Consider the following 20,356-nt stretch of genomic DNA (forward strand, 5'->3'; position numbering starts at 1 on the left):
CACATTGCTGGAAATGTCAATTGATAATGACATTGTGATTGGGGTAGGGCATCTGAAACCTTGGTGGATGACTGCACTAATAGTCTATCTCCTTAATCAATTAAATTTAAGGATAGCGGGCAAAACAGAGAGCTTAGTAGAAAAGGAAATAAGGTAAATTAAAGTCAAATTGGATGCTGAAAGAGTGAGGGGAAGAAAGATTGAATTAACCAGAAACATATAGAAACATAGAAACTAGAAGCAGGAGTAGGCCCTTTGAACCTGCTCCGCCATTCATTTTGACCATGGCTGATCATCAAATTCAATATCCTGAACCCCCCCTTCCCCCTCATAGCCATTATTAGCTATACCTAATTTCTTCTTGAAATCCGACAACGCTTTGACCTCAACTGCTTTCTGTGGTAGTTACAAGGGAGGAAGTGTTAGGTTTTTTAGGGAATATAAAGACTGACAAATCCCCAGGGCCTGATGGAATCTATCCAAGGCTGCTCAGGGAGACGAGAGATGAAATCGCTGGGCCTCTGACGCAAATCTTTGTCTCGTCACTGGACACAGGTGAGGTCCCAGAGAATTGGAGGATAGCTAATGTGGTCCTGTTATTTAAGAAGGGTAGGAAGGATAACCTGGGAAATTATAGGCCGGTGAGCTTGACGTCCGTGGTAGGGAAGTTGTTGGAGAGGATTCTTAGAGATAGGATGTATGCGCATTTAGAAAGGAATAAACTCATTCACGATAGTCAGCATGGTTTTGTGAGAGGGAGGTCATGCCTCACTAACCTGGGGGAATTTTTTGAGGAAGTGACTAGAATGGTTGACGAGGGAAGGGCCGTGGATGTCGTCTATATGGACTTTAGTAAAGCGTTTGACAAAGTCCCTCATGGTAGGTTAGTGCAAAAGGTTGGATCTCATGGGATAAAGGGGGAGGTGGCTAGATGGGTGGAGAACTGGCTTGGTCACAGAAGACGGAGGGTGGTAGTGGAAGGGTCTTTTTCCGGCTGGATGCCTGTGACTAGTGGTGTTCCGCAGGGCTCTGAATCGGGACCTCTGCTGTTTGTGATTTATATAAACGATCTGGAAGAAGGTGTAACTGGGGTGATCAGTAAGTTCGCGGACGACACGAAAATGGCTGGACTTGCAGATAGTGAGGAACATTGTCAGAGCTACAGAAGGATATAGATAGGCTGGAAATTTGGGCAAAGAAATGGCAGATGGAGTTCAATCCAGATAAATGCGAAGTGGGGAGAATTTTGTTGGCCCACACATTACAGGATCATAACAGGAGGGGCAGTAAAACCAGTAATGGGGGAGAGAGCCCTGCTAGATTGGTTCCCTCACCGTGCTCCACTGTTGGGGAACTTTACCGACAGTGGGGCTGGCTTTGGACAGGTTTCCTGCCACGAGAAGGGAAATTAGGGTCCTATTAGGGGTCATTTTACCAGGCCACTGACATTTTCCAGATGTTAGATTGATCCCTGCTGAATGCAGATAGCCTTGTAGTGACATGTCAGGGTGAGGAGAAGTTGTTTTTATTCATGGAGGGGTGGGGTAGTGGTGCAAGCGAGAAAGACAACTATTCCCCCAGCAATTACCTCAAGAGGGATTGTCCCTCATCAGTATAATTTTTATATTTCTTTATATTTTATTCAGTCTACTTGATGTAGGCTGCAGGGCCCCTAACTTCCTCAACAATGGCCACCATTCCTCATGGCACTGCTGAGGCTTCTGAGCTGCCGGCCTTCTGATTGGACAGACAATTCTAGGGGCAGGTGACCATGCTGTATAGGACAGCAACCCCAATAGCTGTTGATTCCTGGGCGTATGCCCGTAAAACTAAAGAGGAAGCCCTTGTGACCAGCCAAGCATATTAATGACACACATTTCCAGCTGCTATTGGGACTTTGAGCTTTCTGGGAAAATTCTACCTTACTTTCTATGTCTCTGCAAAGTTCTAGCATAGGTTAGGTGGTACCAGCTTTACTATAACTTTAGCATAGGTAAGTTTTGACATCCAATGAATTTATATTATAGATGAAATAAAACATATAGAACTGATCACATATCTTAAACAATCTGTCCAAAAGAAATTTGGAAAAGTTTAACTTTATTTTGTACTTTGTTAATATACATTGAAGCCAATCAAGATTGTTTGGCTTCAATGTATATTAACAAAGTACAAAATAAGGTACATACACATTAATATTTTAAACATATGGGGTGTTTGTAATCTTCATTTTTGTTACTAAATAATCCAGAGTGTGTATACCTGTCCCAATAGAGCAGATATTAAAGAACTTTTTCCACTGCCTATATTTCCACAAACTCCTAAAAGCAAGCCCTGGAAAAAAAAATAATGTTATTTAATAGGCTGCTTGGACATTTTCTCAAAAATAAGATGTGCTATTTTAACGGGTGTAATATTGTGAACATGTACCTTGTCCAAAGAGAAGCTAACATTCTGAAGAGCCATTGATGCTTTAGATGTCATTTCTGGCACTTGACCAGAAAAACTGGACTCATTCATTTCATTTGCATTAGAAACATATTTTCCTTTTGAAATCTTGTCGGCAGGATTTAATTGTCCATTGCCATTTGTATTGCCCCATGAAAGTGAAGCATTTTCCATCACCACCGCATACGGAGAGTCTTGCACATTTTTTACATATGCAACAGGAGCTTTCATGATCAGAAGTTTCTATTAATGCAAAATCAATGTACAAATCTGAATGAGAATATTGAGAGTTGTTTAACTATGCTTCTAAAGCAACTTGCAGATATATATTTAAAGCAATGAATGTAAAATTATTAGTAAAGACATTGATTTACCTTTAGTCTTTGCAAAGAAACTTTAGTCTCTGCGAATGCTTTAACTGAAAATGGCAGAGTGCTCAATGTGAATTTCATTACATTGAAAATGGCGATCAAAGTAAATGCCTAGAGTGATGAGATAAATGAATTGTAAAGTGTAAAAGAAGGAATTTGCAAACAGCTGGGATTACCTTTCACTTAGTGCATAATCAACATTCTCTCCATTTACTCTTACCGTGGATGGTGTTAACTCATATCCCAGCAATGTGTGCACAACAAATGTAAGGACTGTAGCCAATGTTGGTACGATAGGGGCAACTGAATTATTCACACTCTGAACATATCCTGCTTTTTCTAATATCTTTTGTTCATCTTTTCGCACATCTGTTTTAGAAAATGATCAACACAAATTGTCCACATCAAAACTGGGTAAGGTCCGTAGAGCTTCTATAGAATTTAAAACGTTCAATGCTTGAAAGACTTCTTCCCGGGTAATGATGTTTTTTTCATGGTTTAAATTTTGAAGAAAATATAAAACTACTGTCATGTTTGCTTTAAATCTGATTATATACAAAGGAAATTGTTAGGCGCAACTTTCACATTTGCATCGAAGAATTGTGGGCACTTTGATTATAACTTTTTATATGGAAGTGGTTTGTACTTAAAGGATGTTGTATGTAAATTTAATGTTAAGATCAGGTAAAAACAGTATGTTTTTAATGAATGAATAACTCTTATTTCAATTAACTGAAAACTGTTTCATCTTACCCCCAATAGAATGTGCAAATGATTTTTCCCATGCATACATTTTTATCAGTTTTATATACGTCAAGACTTCATTCATTATTCGCACCCGAGTGTCCGTGTGGCCAATGGCATTGCGTCGGAATGATGTGGTAAATTGTGCCATTTTCATCTGAAGCCAATAAAAAAACCACAAATAAATAATCTATTCCAATGTTCCTGCATGCCAATTTCATAAAACAGTTTCTAAACTTCAAGCTAATTGATCGGGGAGAGCGCACAAGAAAATACCAGTTGAGAACAAATGGAACACTTAGAACCATAGATAGCACCATAGAAAATTACAGCTTTTCAGGACATACATCCAAGCATGAGGATAAATATATATCATTGACAAGGATATGCAGATTAAACAACGGTGCCACTAAGTAAATTAATGAGGCAACAGTGAAATAAGTTAGAAAGCCATACTTTGCAGAAACTTTGGAGAGAATAAGAAGGAAAACACTGGGAAGAATACAGGAACATTCAAAAAGATGTAAAGACAGTGGTGGGGGCAGTGTCTGGGTTTGGCCAGGGGGCAGTACACAGATAGTGCTTGGACAGTGCCCAGGTAGTGCCAGAAGGCAATGTGGGGATAGTGCCCAGGCAGTGCTGGGAGGGTGCCGGGGTGGTTCCAGGGTGAACTGGTTCGCTCTCTCTGCACTGGAATGGCCTTTAAAAATGGCGCCCCAAATCTCGGCTGTCTAAGTTGCTGGTGGGGCGGGCGAATCAGAGGCCAGCGGTACGCCTTGGAACCCTTGACTTTACTAAATGCTGCACTATACAGCAGAGGAAGCCGCCATTGCCATCAGCGGCTTCAACGCCACTTTTCCCACCCACCATCGGCCCATGTCAACTTCCAGGAAAATCTCACCCCTTGGTGGAATTTTCTGACAAAATTCAGGAATTGTGGTGGGTGGGGGCACAAAATTTAGCATGATTGAAAAAAAATCAGCTTCCCGCTGGTGGGAATTTAGTTTGGAATTTTGTTCTTCCCAACTTGGTGACAGGTTAAAGGCAGCTCGGTTTTCCCACTTATTTATCATAGAATCATAGAATCATAGAATCCTACAGTGCAGAAAGAGGCCATTCGGCCCATCGGGTCTGCACCGACCACAATCCCACCCAGGCCCTATCCCCATATCCCTACATATTTACCCACTAATCCCTCTAACCTATGCATCCCGGGACACTAAGGGGCAATTTAGAATGGCCAATCAACCTAGCCCGCACATCTTTGGACTGTGGGAGGAAACCGGAGCTCCCGGAGGAAACCCACGCAGACAATGGGTGAATGTGCAAATTCCACACAGACAGCGACCCGAGCGGGGATTTGAACCCAGGTCCCTGGTTGTGTGAAGCAGCAGTGCTAACCACCGTGCTACCGTGCCGCCGTATTTGCATCTCATTAATGCTCATTCAAAGGCCAACTCAATGGAATTATGTTCCTTGTCTAAGTTAAGGACCCCACATTGGATCATTAGAACAATCTGTTTCTCAACTATATATAGCGTGCATATAGCGAGCTTCATTCATCACGACTGGGAGGTCAGTAGATGATGCTTTCGCCTATCTTTAAGAGCATTGCTGCAAGATTTCGGGTGCCTGTACCACAAATTGCACCAAGGTTGGGCACAAGTGATAATATCTGTGGTGAGGGGAAGAAGGAGGCAGGACTCGGGGGTGAGGAACATGGGAGTGGAGAGGGGAGACAAAGGCAGGATGGGATGACAGGAGGGGAGTGAGGGGAGGGATGCCGAGAGAAAAGCAGGACTACAGAATGCTCAAGGAAGTGGGTGGAGTAATCAAGATCTGTCCTGGGGCAGAGGCCACACTGAAGATACTGTCCCACAGCTGCGTAGGCCATGTTAGAGGGCTCTGCATGTCATGCCTGTTTTGTTCCTGATCTTAGGTAGGGCAAGGTTTCTCTGGGCTGTGACGGTTGCGCATAGCATGGTGTGCTCAGTCACCTAAGGAACTTTATTTTGTGGATTGCAGTCATAGTACTGTGAGACAGATAGTATAGTCACAGCCAGGGGAGGCATCTGTATCCTGTACATTGCTGAAAAGTCATAGGAGATGTTGAATTGTGGGGGGGGATTCCTGAAAAGTCTCGTGTGCATTTGGCCTTGAGATAGAAGGGATCAGGTTGACAAAGGACATGGGGACATAAACGTTAAAGAATTGGGGGAGAACAGGCACATCCAGTTGGATAATAAGGAATTTAAAGGTAAGGGGGTGATGCTGGGTAGTGATAGGATGAAGAGGAATTTGGAGGCAGTGAGTATGGAGGAGGATGGAATGAACTTGGTGGGTGATAGAGGAAGTTTGGAAACTGGTCTCCCAGATGAAAGTCAGCAGCACCATTTTTGAGCTCGCCTTACAATGACGCAGTTCAAAAAACAAGTTAGAAAAATATTGATCGCCGAGAGGTTTCTGGGCGTGTGGGAGGAGTTCAGCACAGTAATTGATTGAAGGGACACCCTATAACTGTGCTGCTCAAACCATGGAGGTCATGGCTCAGCTGAGTGCTGGACTTGAGGTTCGAATATACAATAAGCTTGGTTCATTTACTGACGCTGTGCATTAAGGCGTGAATCCATTAAGTATAGGTGCTGTGGTGCACATTGTTATAATTGGATCCTGATCCTTACAAAGGCATACAAGATGAATATAAGGTCAAAAAAAATCAATGGCTATGTCTGCTACAAAGACACAGCATGGGCCCTAGAAGCCTTCATGCTCCCAGTGCACTGCTTATGACATTCAAGACTGGGTACCGATAATTATTGTAGGCCCTAGAGCTTGGGTCCCTTGACTCTAATTATGACCCTCATTGTGAATGTGCAGCCACATCTGAGGGGAGAGCTCAGCCACCTGTCATCATCCAGGTTGATATCAAGGTGTGGCCTTGATATGTGAAGTGCGGACTGAGGGAATGTCAAGGGCTGGAGACCGCGTTCCTGCCTTGTATATGATGGAAGACAATTTACTAGGAACTACCATGTTCAATTGTATCCATTCACCGACATGAGCAGGAGTGGAGAATGCAGGCTGCAGGCAACGTTGCCTTCTTGATACCTTTGATTAGAATGAAGAGAGGAAGGGCCCATCATTGACTGGCACAGCTCAGGGAAGAACATTGTCCTGAGAAATGAGAGCCAGCGGGGTTCCAGGAAGATCCAGATACTGACAGGGAAAGGCTAAATCTGCAAAGGTTTTTGGTGCCACAGATGCCGTTGCTTTTCTAGAGATATGGTAGCTTATATTTGCCACATTCTCCATGAGGAACTCACATTGCAGGAACTTGAAAGGCATCCGGTGCCAGTTGGCTAAAGGCTACCATTGCACAGAAATCAAAGATATTTGAGGGAGTTCAATGCTTAGAGATTTGGTTCCTCAGTGATGAGGTTTACTCCATGAACATGACTAATGATGCCCATTCATCGTCCACATGGTACATCTGAGGAGAGTTAGAATACTGCACATTCAGCCACAAGATTCTTAGTAGACTAGACTATCAGTCTCCTAAAGATGCATTCCAGATGTTTAGACTGCTCAAGTGGGGCTCTCCAATATTCGCTGTGGAGAGTGTTTTGCATCATTATTGTTTGCTGCGCCCTGCACAACCTAGCACTGCAAAGGGGGAGCGTGTTACCATAGGGAGATATCGAGGAATTAGACATCTCCTCAGATGAGGAGAACTTTGAAGGGGATAAAACTAAAGAGGGCGAGGATTCAGACATGCCACATGAGGAGGCCATTTCATGGGCACAAAATGGCAGATGTGTTCATGACAACCTCATAGCTACAAGATTCCAGGAGGAATAAGGTTCTCTTCATGCTTTGATGCAGGGGACACAACAACACCTTTATTGTCATCTGCAACATATCACGAAAGGTCACCAATCTGACAATGATCATGGAAGCATAAGTCACCTTTAACCCTAACACTGAGGCCATCATTGGAAAGTGCTGTAGGGACCATATGACTGCTATGGAACATGCTTAGCACTGAACTAGTGTACATCCTCAAACAACTATACATAGTGCAGTCCTTTCAACCATGATGGCAACAAGTCAGTTGCCATGGCATCCTTCAAGAGGCCAAAATGTTATTGCACAAATGGATGCACTCATGTCAGCGTAACAGCAGCTTAGCAAGGTGGCTCTGAAACAAAAATCATTCATCTTTGGTTAACATTGGACCATTTCAAGACAGAGCTACACTCAGCCAGTAACATCTCCCCAAAGATCAGCTCTCATGCATAATCAATGTAGAGGCCATCATTTAGATCTGTTACATGACAGCAGGCACCCAGAGCTTTGAGTTATGTTAACATTGTCCTCACAGAGAGAGGTTCTGCAGGAATATTGTGTGATTAATGACAAATACGCATTAATTGGAAGCTGGCTACATTTACATCCTGCATTGCCTTGGCATTTGGGAGAGACGTGGCCTAGTTAGGTTAGACATTACAGTCAATGATAGCTTATTCACTCCATCAATACTGCTGAGCATTCAGGAGATGTGCCAGGCATTGCTTTCATACCATTACAGTCCTTGACATTGTTCATCTCACAAAGGCCAATCATTTCCATAAACCCTAAGTCAATGAGTGCATGGTCAAGCAATGAATTACATATCGATATGGATTCTTTAACTTCAAGGACAGATTCCATGGAACGCCACTAGACAGCTGTTCAGGTGCAAACTACGATCCTCACAGGTAAGTAGACAGGTTCATCAGGAGGAGCACACAACTCTTACAGCACATCTTCATTCCCACTTAGCGGACATTTGAAATGTTAGACATGGAAAAAGGCTGAATAAGTTCCACCTCTGCTTTCTGACATGCCTTCGGCATCTCCCGGCAGAACAAAATCCCTAGAATGAAGTCCATCAGAACTTGAAGAGTTGCCAACTTTCAGTTTCAATAATTTTCTCCTTTCCCTGGTGACTGTAATTAAGTTCCTCATCCACTTTTACCATCTGATTCACCATTATATTTGGAATGTTAAAGATCCTCTACAACGAAGACAAACATAAAGGCCGGAGTGTTATCATCCTGCCCACCATGGGAATCAGAGCCGGTGAGGGGCAGACCATGGAAAGGTCCGTTGACCTCGGGCAGGATTTTATGGTTTCAGTACAAGCGAAGCTGTAAAATCCCGTCCATAGACTGGGATTCTGCCAAAGGAAAGTGCCCAACCTGTGGAAAAACAGGAGTATTTCCCATCCATTTTTTGGGGGTACTTACCAGAACGAATCTCCAACACCCTGAGCAACACAGAGTACCTTGGAATGATTCACTCTGCTAAGTGGTGGGCGGGCCTATTCCCGCCCAAGAGACCAGCAGCAAAGTGTTGAGTGGGCCATTGTGCATGTGCTAATCTGTCAGTGCGGAGAGCAGTGCATGCGCAGTGACCCCCCCCTCCATTGTCAGCCTCCTGATCGCTGGCCTTCCTGATTGCCGACCAGTTCCACAACCCGCCTGATCGTTGGTCTTCTGCCTCCCCCACCTCCTGTCCAATTTTCTTACCTGCCACTCATATTTGTGGAATTAAATGCTTTTCCATTCAATTTGACACAATTTTTAACTTAGCCACTTGGTCTTTCTTTCTCACTGGAATTTATAATTCTTGAGTAATCCAAAATATCCCCTTAAATGTCTGCCACTGCATTTTGTTGGCCTACCCCTTAACCTAATTTCCCAGTTCACTTTAATCAGCTTGGTCTTCTTGCCGTCATAATTGCCCTTATTTACGTTTAAAACACTGGTCTTGGATCAATTCCTCTCTCCCTCAAACTGATTGTCAAATTAAATCACACTATGATCATTGCTCTCTCAGGGTGTTTTCATTATGAGATCATTAATGAATGTAGCTGCCATTAAATCTTATGAACTGGAATGGCTTCTTGCACCAAGATCAGTTTGCTCATCCACCCTGCAGGCACCATTTTCATCCAAACGGACTGCAAGAACCTGAACCTGTTGGACAATTGCAAAGGCTGAGGCTCCTCTGCCTCTACCTTCAAGATCCCCTTACATGTCTCACTCACAATCACTCCTTCCAGTCCCTGACCACTGGCCAAGTCAGAAGACCCTATCCCAAGTGATGTGATTGCTTTCCAGGACAAAATGTCCGGGTAACTTTCTCCCTGACGCATTGAAGTGTTTGAAGCTCGACCTCCAGCTCATTGATTCTGAGCCGAAACTCCTCAAACCATAGACACTTACTGCAGGCATGTTTGTCTTGGTTTCTGGACACCCGAGTGTCCAGAAACCAAGAATTCAGCAGTCATAACCCATCACCAGTCCTGCCATTTTTATTAAGTATTAAATAAGTTATTCTTAATTGTGCTTTTATTTTTATTCAATTATGGGATGTAGGTGTCACTGGCAAAGCCAACATTTATTGCACATGCCTAGTTGTTCTTCAGAAGGTGGTGATGAGCTGTCTTCTTGAACCGCTGCAGTCTCTGAGGTGTAGATACATTCACAGTTCTATTAGGGAGTGAATTCCCAGATTTTGACCCAGTGCTAGTGAAGAAACGGTGATGTATTTCCAAGTCAGGATGGTGAATGACTTGGAGGGGAATCTCCAGGTGGTGGTGTTCCCAGGTATCTGCTGCCCTTGTCCTTCTAGATGGCAGTGGTCATGAGTTTGGAAGGTGCTGCCTAAGGAATCTTGGTGAGTTGCTGCAGTGCACATGGTACACATGGTCAAAGAAAAGGACAGTGGGGGGCAAGGGTTGACATGGGTTAACACTAAATTGGGGCCATAAAGGATGTGTGTGGGGGCATGGGATATGAGGGGGTCATGGGAGGGTTGGTAGAGAGACATAGAGTGGTATTGTGGTTATGAGGGACCATAGTGGGTACATACAGGGGTATGGGTCAGCATGGTAGTATGAGAGGCCATGGGTGGTGGGTGGGGGGTGAAGTGGCATAAGGGTATGATGGGCCTTTGGGGGTGGGTAGAGTGGCATGAGATAACATAGGGTCAAGGGGCCATGGGGATGGAGGGGGTGAGGTAGCATGATTTGGCATGGATGGCACATGGGGCCAGCCCATAGGGTGCTTGGGGAATGAGAGCAGTGGTGGCTGTGATGGTGGAGGACTGTATCTTGTTTTCATAATTTTTAAAATATCCTCAACAAAATGCCTGAGCACAAAGACAGACCCTCTTTCTAGCCTGCCTCTGCACTCATTGCAAAATGGCACGTCTGACTTCTAATCCAGCCCACCACTGTCCTCCCCACCACTGTCCTCCCCACCACCTGGAATGGAAATCCAACCTACGTGCTTCTTTTTATTGCATCAGGTTTGGTGCAGTCGGTAAATGTCCCATCTAAATCTGGGCCCTGATAGACATGCTTACGCAAATGTAAAAGAGCAAATGCCGCTACTTAAATAGTACAGAGTTCTTTTATTTATTCAACTGATTTTGTGGGAGCTTGCAAAAATTGGCTGCCAAACCTGCCTGCAAAATAACAGTGATTGTACATTGCAAATAATCCATTGCTTGTAATGCACTTTGGCATGTCCTAACTAAGAGAAGATGCTAGATAAATGCAAGTTTCTTCTTTTAATTGAGGTTATAAATTCAAACTCATAATTTGAAGCTTGAACAACTGATCAACTAACTCAAAAATGAGAGCGCTCAAAGTTAACTGACACACGTGAAATGTTGATGTGTTAAAATTTGTAATCGTGTGTTTTGATGGACGTTTCATTGTAATGTCATACCTGAATAGGGAACAATAAAATATAAGCAATGACTCCCAGTAAGGATGTTGGTCCAATGATAATGTAGCAATATATTGTGCAACTGATCAGCAATATTGGAGTACCAAATATCAAAGGGCAAAATACCGCAGCTTCAAATAGCCGATAACCATCATTCGATAGCAGGTTCATAACCTGTATAAACAAAATAAAATGAATAAATTAATTCCAAGTCGTTTTTTCATTCTTTGAGCCTGATTTAAATTCGATCTGTATCTAACACTTAAAGATTGCAAGCTTCTCTTTGCTTTCAAGTTTTGAACAATGTTGTTTCCATCATAAATCTTGCCAAATTTTCCTTTTATTTTGCAATACAAAACTTAAATCCGATGCACCAGGTGCACTTAAAAATTTTGGGGCAGAAATTTTTAGTCCCTAAGTTTCAAAGGAGCAGCTACCACTTTCATCATTAAGGTGTTGCAGAAAGGTGATGAGATGATTATGCTCTTGTCCTGTATATAGTAGCATGGTAATCGCATGGTATTTGCAAACTTTAAACACAGCCACAGGCTGCCAGAATACAGTTGGGTCAAGGCATATCTGTCCTCAGCTGGTTTAATATGGTACGACCAGTGAGGAAAAATAACAAAGGACAACTATGATAATCTTACATTACAGCTAAATGCCTACCTCTCCAATGGAAATGTTGTTTAAACTTCTAAGCTGAACCAATTTGACAAATGCCAACGTAGAAATGGCACCTTTTAGCCGGATGCCAGTCTGATAGTTGATAGCCCATGAGGCTGAGAAGAAAAATATTTTACAAAATTCCACAATAAATAAGGCAAAGCAAAGACCAACACCATAAGCAAGATTTTCTGACTTTTTCTCAACATGCTGGAGTATGGCATGAATAAGTACTGCCTGCAAAATAAGAAACAGAAGTAGCAGTTAAGCAGTCATAATACCATGATATTTTTGTGCTTAATATGATGCTAAGTATTTTGATTTCTACAAAAATAACAATTGCAACCTGTATCTATGTAGTACCTGTAATGTGAAAAAAACAATCCAAAGGCAAGTGATAGTGAATTTAAAGAAAATGGATATGAGGACAAGAAAGAGGAGATTGGAAGATTGAGCAAAACTTGGCTTGAGATGGTTTCCAAGATGTTTAAAGGGCAGGGGAGCAGAGGTAGAAAGGTAGAGGAAGGGAATTCCAGACCTTAAAACCCCAATGGCTGACATTTTACCATTGCTGGTGGAGCAAACAGCAGAGGCAGAACGAAAGGCTGGAGTCAGTGGAATGGAATGTTCAAGGCAGGAGGAATATCAGGCTGGAGGACGTTAAGAGATATAGGCTGGAGTCAGGTCATTGAGTGGCAAGGATTTTACGTTTAAGGCATAGGGGATAGGGTGCCAATGTAAATCAGTAAAGAGCAGCATTCATTTGTTAACAGGGTTTATTGTGGGCAGGGTACTTTGATAGAGAATGTAAGATGGGGGCTTGGGGGGGGCGGGGCAGCAAAGAGAGTTTACAAAGGGAAAATGGGCAGCATGCTGAGAAGGAAATACGTTGACTATGGGAGACTGTACCTCTCAAAAGGGTGCATTAAGGACCTTCTTCCCCTCCCCCAAAGGTCTTCAACATCCCTATCCTGGTGGATCCTAACGCAACAGAATTCAAGAAAATAGATGGCCCACTGAACCTCACATTTTCACCATAATTTACACTCCCCTTGCCTCAGCAGTCAATGTGGATATGGGCTGGTGGCGGTAAAATTAAAGCTGGGGCAAGAGCATTGTGGAAGGTGTCACAACCCCATTTTCTCACTGTATCTGCCCAGTATGGAAGAAAATTATGGTCTATGAATGAATCCAAAATTAGAGTTTGGAACAGTATTGGCCTATCCATGCTAGGTTTACTATAGCTGTATAGAACAAATCTCTCAATACATTGTCTCGGCAGCATATTTTTACTCATAATTCTGAAGATTAATATCTGCTCCACTAGTGCGATGCTTTTCTTTTTTCATATTGATTGTGTTTGTGAGTGACATTGCCAGGTTAGTAAAACAATGGCAGTTTTACCCCGTGGTGATGTGATTTCCTGGAATTGTTTTGACATTCATTTTATGAATGACCTTTAAAGCTAGGCTTTATTGTAAAGGTCATCTAATGGAGAAAATTTTTCACATCCTTTCATAAAATTGGAGAGACATAAATAACATGCATTTATGTTCGAGATCATGTTCTTTCATATGGAGGGATTGCTTTAAGAAATGGTAGTTTATTAATCATACATCAGTGGTTTATCTAAACTCCATGTTATTTCAAGTCTATTGAAATATAGCAAATAAAGTATTGAGGGGCGGCATGGTGGAACAGTAGTTAGCACTGCTGCCTCACAGCATCAGGGACCCGGGTTCAATTCTGGCGTTGAGTGACTGTGTGGAATTTGCTCATTCTCCCCATGTCTGCATGGGGTTACCTTCGGGTGCTCCGGTTTCCTCCCACAGTCCAAAGATGTGCAGGTTAAGTGGATTGGCCATGCCAAACTGCCCCTTAGTTTCCCAGGACATATAGGTCAGATGGATTAGCCATAGTAAATGTATGAGATTATGGAGATAGAACAGGGTGGTGGGCCTGGGAAAGATACACCATCAGAGAGTCAGTGCAGGCCTGATGGGCCGAATGGTCTCCTATTGCACTGTAGGGATTCTATGATGCAGTAAATAAACAGTTCATTGAAACTCATAGACATATGTGACTGCTTACCGATCCCAAAAAAACAGAAATCATACAAGTAACCAGGCAAATCATAGTCATAATAAGCCTTGTTTGCTGAAACTGCAGAGTCACTTTCCCCAAGGAAGCTTTCTCACTGCCCATTTTTTCCACTTCATTCTTCCAAAGTTGCAAGAATCTGTAAATATTTTCAGCAAAATGTCAAAAGAATTTTGACTGTGTTTTTATGCATAGTTTTATGCATTCTGAAATCTTTCCATATTGACGCACCTTCTGGCATTCACGCCTGAACAATTGAATTGGGACAGGGGAGGCAAGGTGTCTTGATTCAGTTTCTTCTTGAGCCCTTTTATCATCACTGGTGTCAGCCATGAGAAATAGACAAATGAAAATAAGCCAGCATCATCCACTGGAGCTGGAGATGGATTCCTGCAAAATGCGCATGACAAAGGAGGGTTAATTCTGAAAATCATGAAGGACTGCATTGCAGAGCAGATTTTTTTCCCTCACTTACTTTGGCTTTGGACGAAAAGGAATCATTGTTTTGAAACTTTGGAAGTACTTATGGCCTTTCTTCTGTCCATCCTGAGGATCTTCATCATGGAAACCAGGAAATTCCATTCCACTGACTTCTGGGAATGTATTATAATTTTGGGAGGATTGCTATTGAAGTTAAAGAGTCACCGGTTACATATTGATATCTTTTATCATAGCTTTTACACCACATTGAGTGTTACAACAGAGATCTTAGTATGTGACTTTTCAGTTAAACAAATTAAATAATGATGTTGTATATTTAATTGAACACAAAGCCACAGGAATCCTGAATTCAGAAGGTGGTTCTGCATTGTTCTGACAGCAGGTAGACCAGTAAAACCTTTTTCACTCCTGGTAAACAGTGGATGTAACGAAAGTAATCTGAACCCCCAAATGAAAGATGCCCATAAAGAACTAAGGAATTTCATGGTTCAGAGTAAAACCTATGGCAATAACCATGGTCTTGAAAACATTCTCCATGATAATTTAACCCCTATTTCCTTGGCAAGTTCAGAAATTTTGTTAGTCCATATAAACTGGTCACTCAGCTTTTCCAATCAAAGAGATGAGCCTGGGTTTTTCAGCCCCTAGGTTGTTAATTGAGGGTAGATGAGATATGTTCTGTTGGCTCCACAACTCTTCTGCATTTCTAAGTGGTCGCGATAGACCGCGGGCCCCCTGGAGGTGGAGGGGGGGGGCGGTGGGAGGGGTGGGTTGCCTGCTTTAGGCCATGGAGGCAAGCTGAGAGCAGCAGGGGCTGGGTGACAGGTCTGTCTGCTCTCAGAACAGAGGGACCTGCGCATGTGCCATTGCGCCCTCTGCTCCTCTCAGCCAGTGTTAGGATGATTTAAGACCTACCCCCTTCCCCTACAGCAGAGAAACAGTTTTTGAGGGGGGTTTGCTCTAAATGCATTAGATAGCAGATTTGGACTCGGCCAAAAAACGGATCAGAAACTCTCTCATTTTTCCGCTCATCCTGGACTTAGAATTGTTTTTGTAAGATTGCTGCCTACGGGCCCGATTTTACCATTTTGATTCTAAATGCTGAATCTGGGAGCGATCCAGATCCGACTTGTAAACCTGTTCTCAGGCGCCCCCCATATGCACTCCGCCTGAAAAAAAAGCAGCGCTTCTGAATCGCGCTGCAGAAGCCTGTGGGTGGGACTTATCGCGTCCATAACGCTGCTGCTCTGATTGGAGCCTTCAACTGCGCATGCATAGTAAAAAAAAATTTGAAAAACGCTCCCCTGTCACATCACTCCCGGGTCGCATAAAACGGATAAAGCGACCCGGGAGTGATGGCCCTCACAGACATTGCCCCACACTCACAACATAACTGTCCCCCTTATCCACCCAACCCCCTGCTACCTAGACCAATTGCTGCCCCGAGCCCCACTTCCCCCACCGATCGCACGCAGAGTGGCAGCAGACCCCCCTTCATCCCCCCCACCACCAGAGATCTATCTGACCTGCCTCCTTCCTCCTCCCCCCCACCAGAGAATGATCTGACTCGCCTCCCTGCCCTCCCCACCAGAGAACGATCTGGCCCGCCTCCCTTCTCCTCCCCCCCCAACAGAGAATGATCTGGCCCATCTCCCTCCTCCCCCCCCCCCCACCAGAGATCCATCTGGCCCACCTCCCTCCTACTCCCCCCACTAGAGAATGATCTGACTCCCCTCCCTGCCCCCCCACCAGAGAACAATCTGACCCGCCTCCCTGCCCCCCCCACCAGAGAACGATCTGACCCGCCTCCCTGCCCCCCCACCAGAGAACGATCTGAGTCACTTCCCGCCTGAACCTGATTGCCTACTACATCACCAACTGGCTGAACTGCTGCAATCTGCTCTGTTCAGATATTTCCACTACAACGAAAGCAGATGTCTGTCATATACTAGTGAGGGAACTCTGAGAATTAGGTTGAATACTCTTGGCAGACATTACCTGAGAATCAGGTATGAGAACATATGGCCATGCATCCAGGGCTCACAGAAGTAAGCAACCACAGCTGAAGCTTAGCATGCCAGCTGGTGTACCACGGGATGAATATCTGTACTGTGCCAGGAGAATGGCAATTTATTCACATAGTTTATTGATTAATTGTACTGCACACTGTTCTGCCCATGAGGAATTCCTGCTGCCTACTGACATTGGCAGGTGGCCCAATTCATTTTTGTGATCAAACATCATTTGAACATGAGTGGCAATGTGTCTATGCTAATCATGCTGCTTAAAGGCAACCCACTGTTTGACAGTTAGGGAATTCCAACAGACTTGCTGCTGCTTAAAGCCAGACTTCAAGACGAGGAATAGTTTAGATAGAATCATAGAAACCCTACAGTGCAGAAGGAGGCCATTCGGCCCATTAAGTCTGCACTGACCACAATCCCACTCAGGCCCTATTCCCATAGCCCCATGCATTTACCCTAGCTAGTCCCCCTGACACTAAGGGGAAATTTAGCATGGCCAATCCACCTAACCCGCACATCTTTGCACCGTGGGAGGAAACCGGAGTACCCAGAGGAAACCCACGCAGACACGGGGAGAACATGCAAACTTCACACAGCCAGTGACCCAAGCCGGGAATCGAACCCAGGTCCCTGGCGTTGTGAGGCAGCAGTGCTAACCACTGTGCCACCGTGTCGCCCACAAGGGGGCAGATTGTTGGTCTGTTAATGGCATGTTTGTGGAGCAACAGAAACAAAGCCAATGGCCAGAGCGTCCTAGTTTTCTGATATTGCGATGAAGGTGCGAGTGAAAAGTCAGGACCGGGAAATAGGTTTTCTTTCCTGATGGGTGTCACAACAGAGAAGTTGGTATGCAAGGAGAGAGGAGAGGCGTAGATTAGTGCCACCATTTTGTTGAACCTGGTAGTTGTGCCTGAAACTGTTTGATGTCTTTTATCAATACTGAGAAGGTAACACTCCACTTCATATCACTCTTACTGTGAACACAATATGGCAACATCACACTTTCCCCTGGAATTGGACATTTTTGCAATTCACATTTGCAGGAGTTTTTACAAGTAAAAACAATTGTTTCTGCACCAAAGTCCAACTAAAGATACAAATAAGATATCTGCAAAACAATTACAGTGATGTAAATTAGAGGAGAATGCACTTTTAATTGCCACTGAAAATGGCCTTTTCCTGGCCTTTAGAGCAATGATTTGTAGAGGATGGGTATTTTTTAAGCAGTGATGGCAGCACGGACTCACATGAACATACTGTTTTCATTGTAATTGAACTGTAGAATCATAGAACAACAGAAAGGTTATAAGAACATAAGAACATAAGAAATAGGAGCAGGAGTAGGCCATCTAGCCCCTCGAGCCTGCCCCGCCATTCAATAAGATCATGGCTGATCTGACGTGGATCAGTACCACTTACCCGCCTGATCCCCATAACCCTTAATTCCCTTACCGATCAGGAATCCATCCATCCGCGCTTTAAACATATTCAGCGAGGTAGCCTCCACCACCTCAGTGGGCAGAGAATTCCAGAGATTCACCACCCTCTGGGAGAAGAAGTTCCTCCTCAACTCTGTCTTAAACCGACCCCCCTTTATTTTGAGGCTGTGTCCTCTAGTTTTAACTTCCTTACTAAGTGGAAAGAATCTCTCCGCCTCCACCCTATCCAGCCCCTGCATTATCTTATAAGTCTCCATAAGATCCCCCCTCATCCTTCTAAACTCCAACGAGTACAAACCCAATCTCCTCAGCCTCTCCTCATAATCCAAACCCCTCATCTCCGGTATCAACCTGGTGAACCTTCTCTGCACTCCCTCCAATGCCAATATATCCTTCCTCATATAAGGGGACCAATACTGCACACAGTATTCCAGCTGCGGCCTCACCAATGCCCTGTACAGGTGCATCAAGACATCCCTGCTTTTATATTCTATCCCCTTCGCAATATAGGCCAACATCCCATTTGCCTTCTTGATCACCTGTTGTACCTGCAGACTGGGCTTTTGCGTCTCATGCACAAGGACCCCCAGGTCCCTTTGCACGGTAGCATGTTTTAATTTGTTTCCATTGAGATAGTAATCCCATTTGTTATTATTTCCTCCAAAGTGTATAACCTCGCATTTCTCAACGTTATACTCCATTTGCCATATCCTCGCCCACTCACTCAGCCTGTCCAAATCTCTCTGCAGATCTTCTCCGTCCTCCACACGATTCACTTTTCCACTTATCTTTGTGTCGTCTGCAAACTTCGTTACCCTACACTCCGTCCCCTCCTCCAGATCATCTATATAAATGGTAAATAGTTGCGGCCCGAGTACCGATCCCTGCGGCACGCCACTAGTTACCTTCCTCCAACCGGAAAAACACCCATTTATTCCGACTCTTTGCTTCCTGTCGGATAGCCAGTCCCCAATCCACTTTAACACACTACCCCCAACTCCGTGTGCCCTAATCTTCTTCAGTAGCCTTTTATGGGGCACCTTATCAAACGCCTTTTGGAAATCCAAAAACACCGCATCCACCGGTTCTCCTCCATCAACCGCCCTAGTCACATCTTCATAAAAATCCAACATGTTCGTCAAGCACGACTTTCCCCTCATGAATCCATGCTGCGTCTGATTGATCGAACCATTTCTATCCAGATGCCCTGCTATCTCCTCTTTAATAATGGATTCCAGCATTTTCCCTACTACAGACGTTAAGCTGACCGGCCTATAGTTACCCGCCTTTTGTCTCCTTCCTTTTTTAAACAGCGGCGTAACATTAGCCGTTTTCCAATCAACCGGCACTACCCCAGAATGCAACGAGTTTTGATAAATAATCACTAACGCATCCACTATTACCTCTGACATTTCTTTCAATACCCTGGGATGCATTCCATCCGGACCCGGGGACTTATCCACCTTCAGTCCCATTAGTCTACCCAGCACTGCCTCTCTGGTAACATTAATGGTATTAAGTATTTCTCCTGCTGCCAACCCTCTATCGTTAATATTTGGCAAACTATTTGTGTCCTCCACCGTGAAGACCGACACAAAAAACTTATTTAAAGACTCAGCCATATCCTCATTTCCCACTATTAACTCCCCCCTCTCGTCCTCCAAGGGTCCAACATTCACTCTAGCCACTCTATTCCTTTTTATATATTTATAAAAACTTTTACTATCATTTTTTATATTAATTGCTAGCCGAGCTTCATAGTCTATCCTTCCTTTCTTTATCGCTTTCTTAGTCTCTCTTTGTTGTTCCTTAAATTTTTCCCAATCACTTGTTTCTCCACTATTTTTGGCCACTCTGTACGCAGCTGTTTTTATTTTAATACTCTCCTTTATTTCCTTCGTTATCCACGGCTGGTTCTCCCTTTTCTTACAATCCTTGTTTTTTGCTGGAATATATTTTTGCTGAGAACTGAAAAGGATCTCCTTAAAAATCCTCCACTGTTCCTCAGCTATCCTACCTGCCAGCCTACTCTCCCAGTCTACCTTAGCCAATTCATCCCTCATCCTATCATATTTCCCTCTGTTCAAACAGAGGACACTGGTTTGGGACCAAACTTTCTCCTCTTCCATCTGAATCAGAAATTCGACCATATTGTGGTCACTAGACCCAAGAGGGTCCTTCACAATAAGATCCTTAATTCTACCTACCTCGTTACACAATACCAGATCCAAAATAGCTCGTTCCCTCGTCGGTTCCGTAACATGCTGTTCAAGGAAACTATCCCGACAGCATTCTAAGAACTCTTCCTCCATTCCACCCTTACCGACTTGAGTCTGCCAGTC

The 20,356-nt window shown here is 43.9% G+C and overlaps 1 protein-coding gene across 7 annotated transcripts in view; it reads right to left on the reverse strand.

Annotated features, from left to right (window-relative positions):
• abcc12 (ATP-binding cassette, sub-family C (CFTR/MRP), member 12) overlaps positions 1–20,356 on the reverse strand; it is a 131,334-nt gene that overhangs the window by 79,299 nt on the left and 31,679 nt on the right. For all 7 annotated transcript variants that reach the window (XM_078210840.1, XM_078210844.1, XM_078210843.1 and 4 more), the window contains exons 2-11: positions 14,586–14,734; positions 14,342–14,500; positions 14,102–14,249; positions 12,014–12,247; positions 11,345–11,518; positions 3,573–3,720; positions 3,040–3,188; positions 2,823–2,930; positions 2,431–2,691; positions 2,263–2,334 (exon numbers count right to left, since the gene is read on the reverse strand). In XM_078210840.1, the coding sequence (XP_078066966.1) occupies positions 2,263–2,334; positions 2,431–2,691; positions 2,823–2,930; positions 3,040–3,188; positions 3,573–3,720; positions 11,345–11,518; positions 12,014–12,247; positions 14,102–14,249; positions 14,342–14,500; positions 14,586–14,692 (1,560 nt within the window). In that variant the 5' untranslated portion in view covers positions 14,693–14,734. The remainder of the gene's footprint in view (positions 1–2,262; positions 2,335–2,430; positions 2,692–2,822; positions 2,931–3,039; positions 3,189–3,572; positions 3,721–11,344; positions 11,519–12,013; positions 12,248–14,101; positions 14,250–14,341; positions 14,501–14,585; positions 14,735–20,356) is intronic.

The sequence above is a fragment of the Mustelus asterias genome, chromosome 4 (assembly GCF_964213995.1).
Source record: "Mustelus asterias chromosome 4, sMusAst1.hap1.1, whole genome shotgun sequence".
In the NCBI taxonomy this organism is placed as follows: domain Eukaryota; kingdom Metazoa; phylum Chordata; class Chondrichthyes; order Carcharhiniformes; family Triakidae; genus Mustelus; species Mustelus asterias.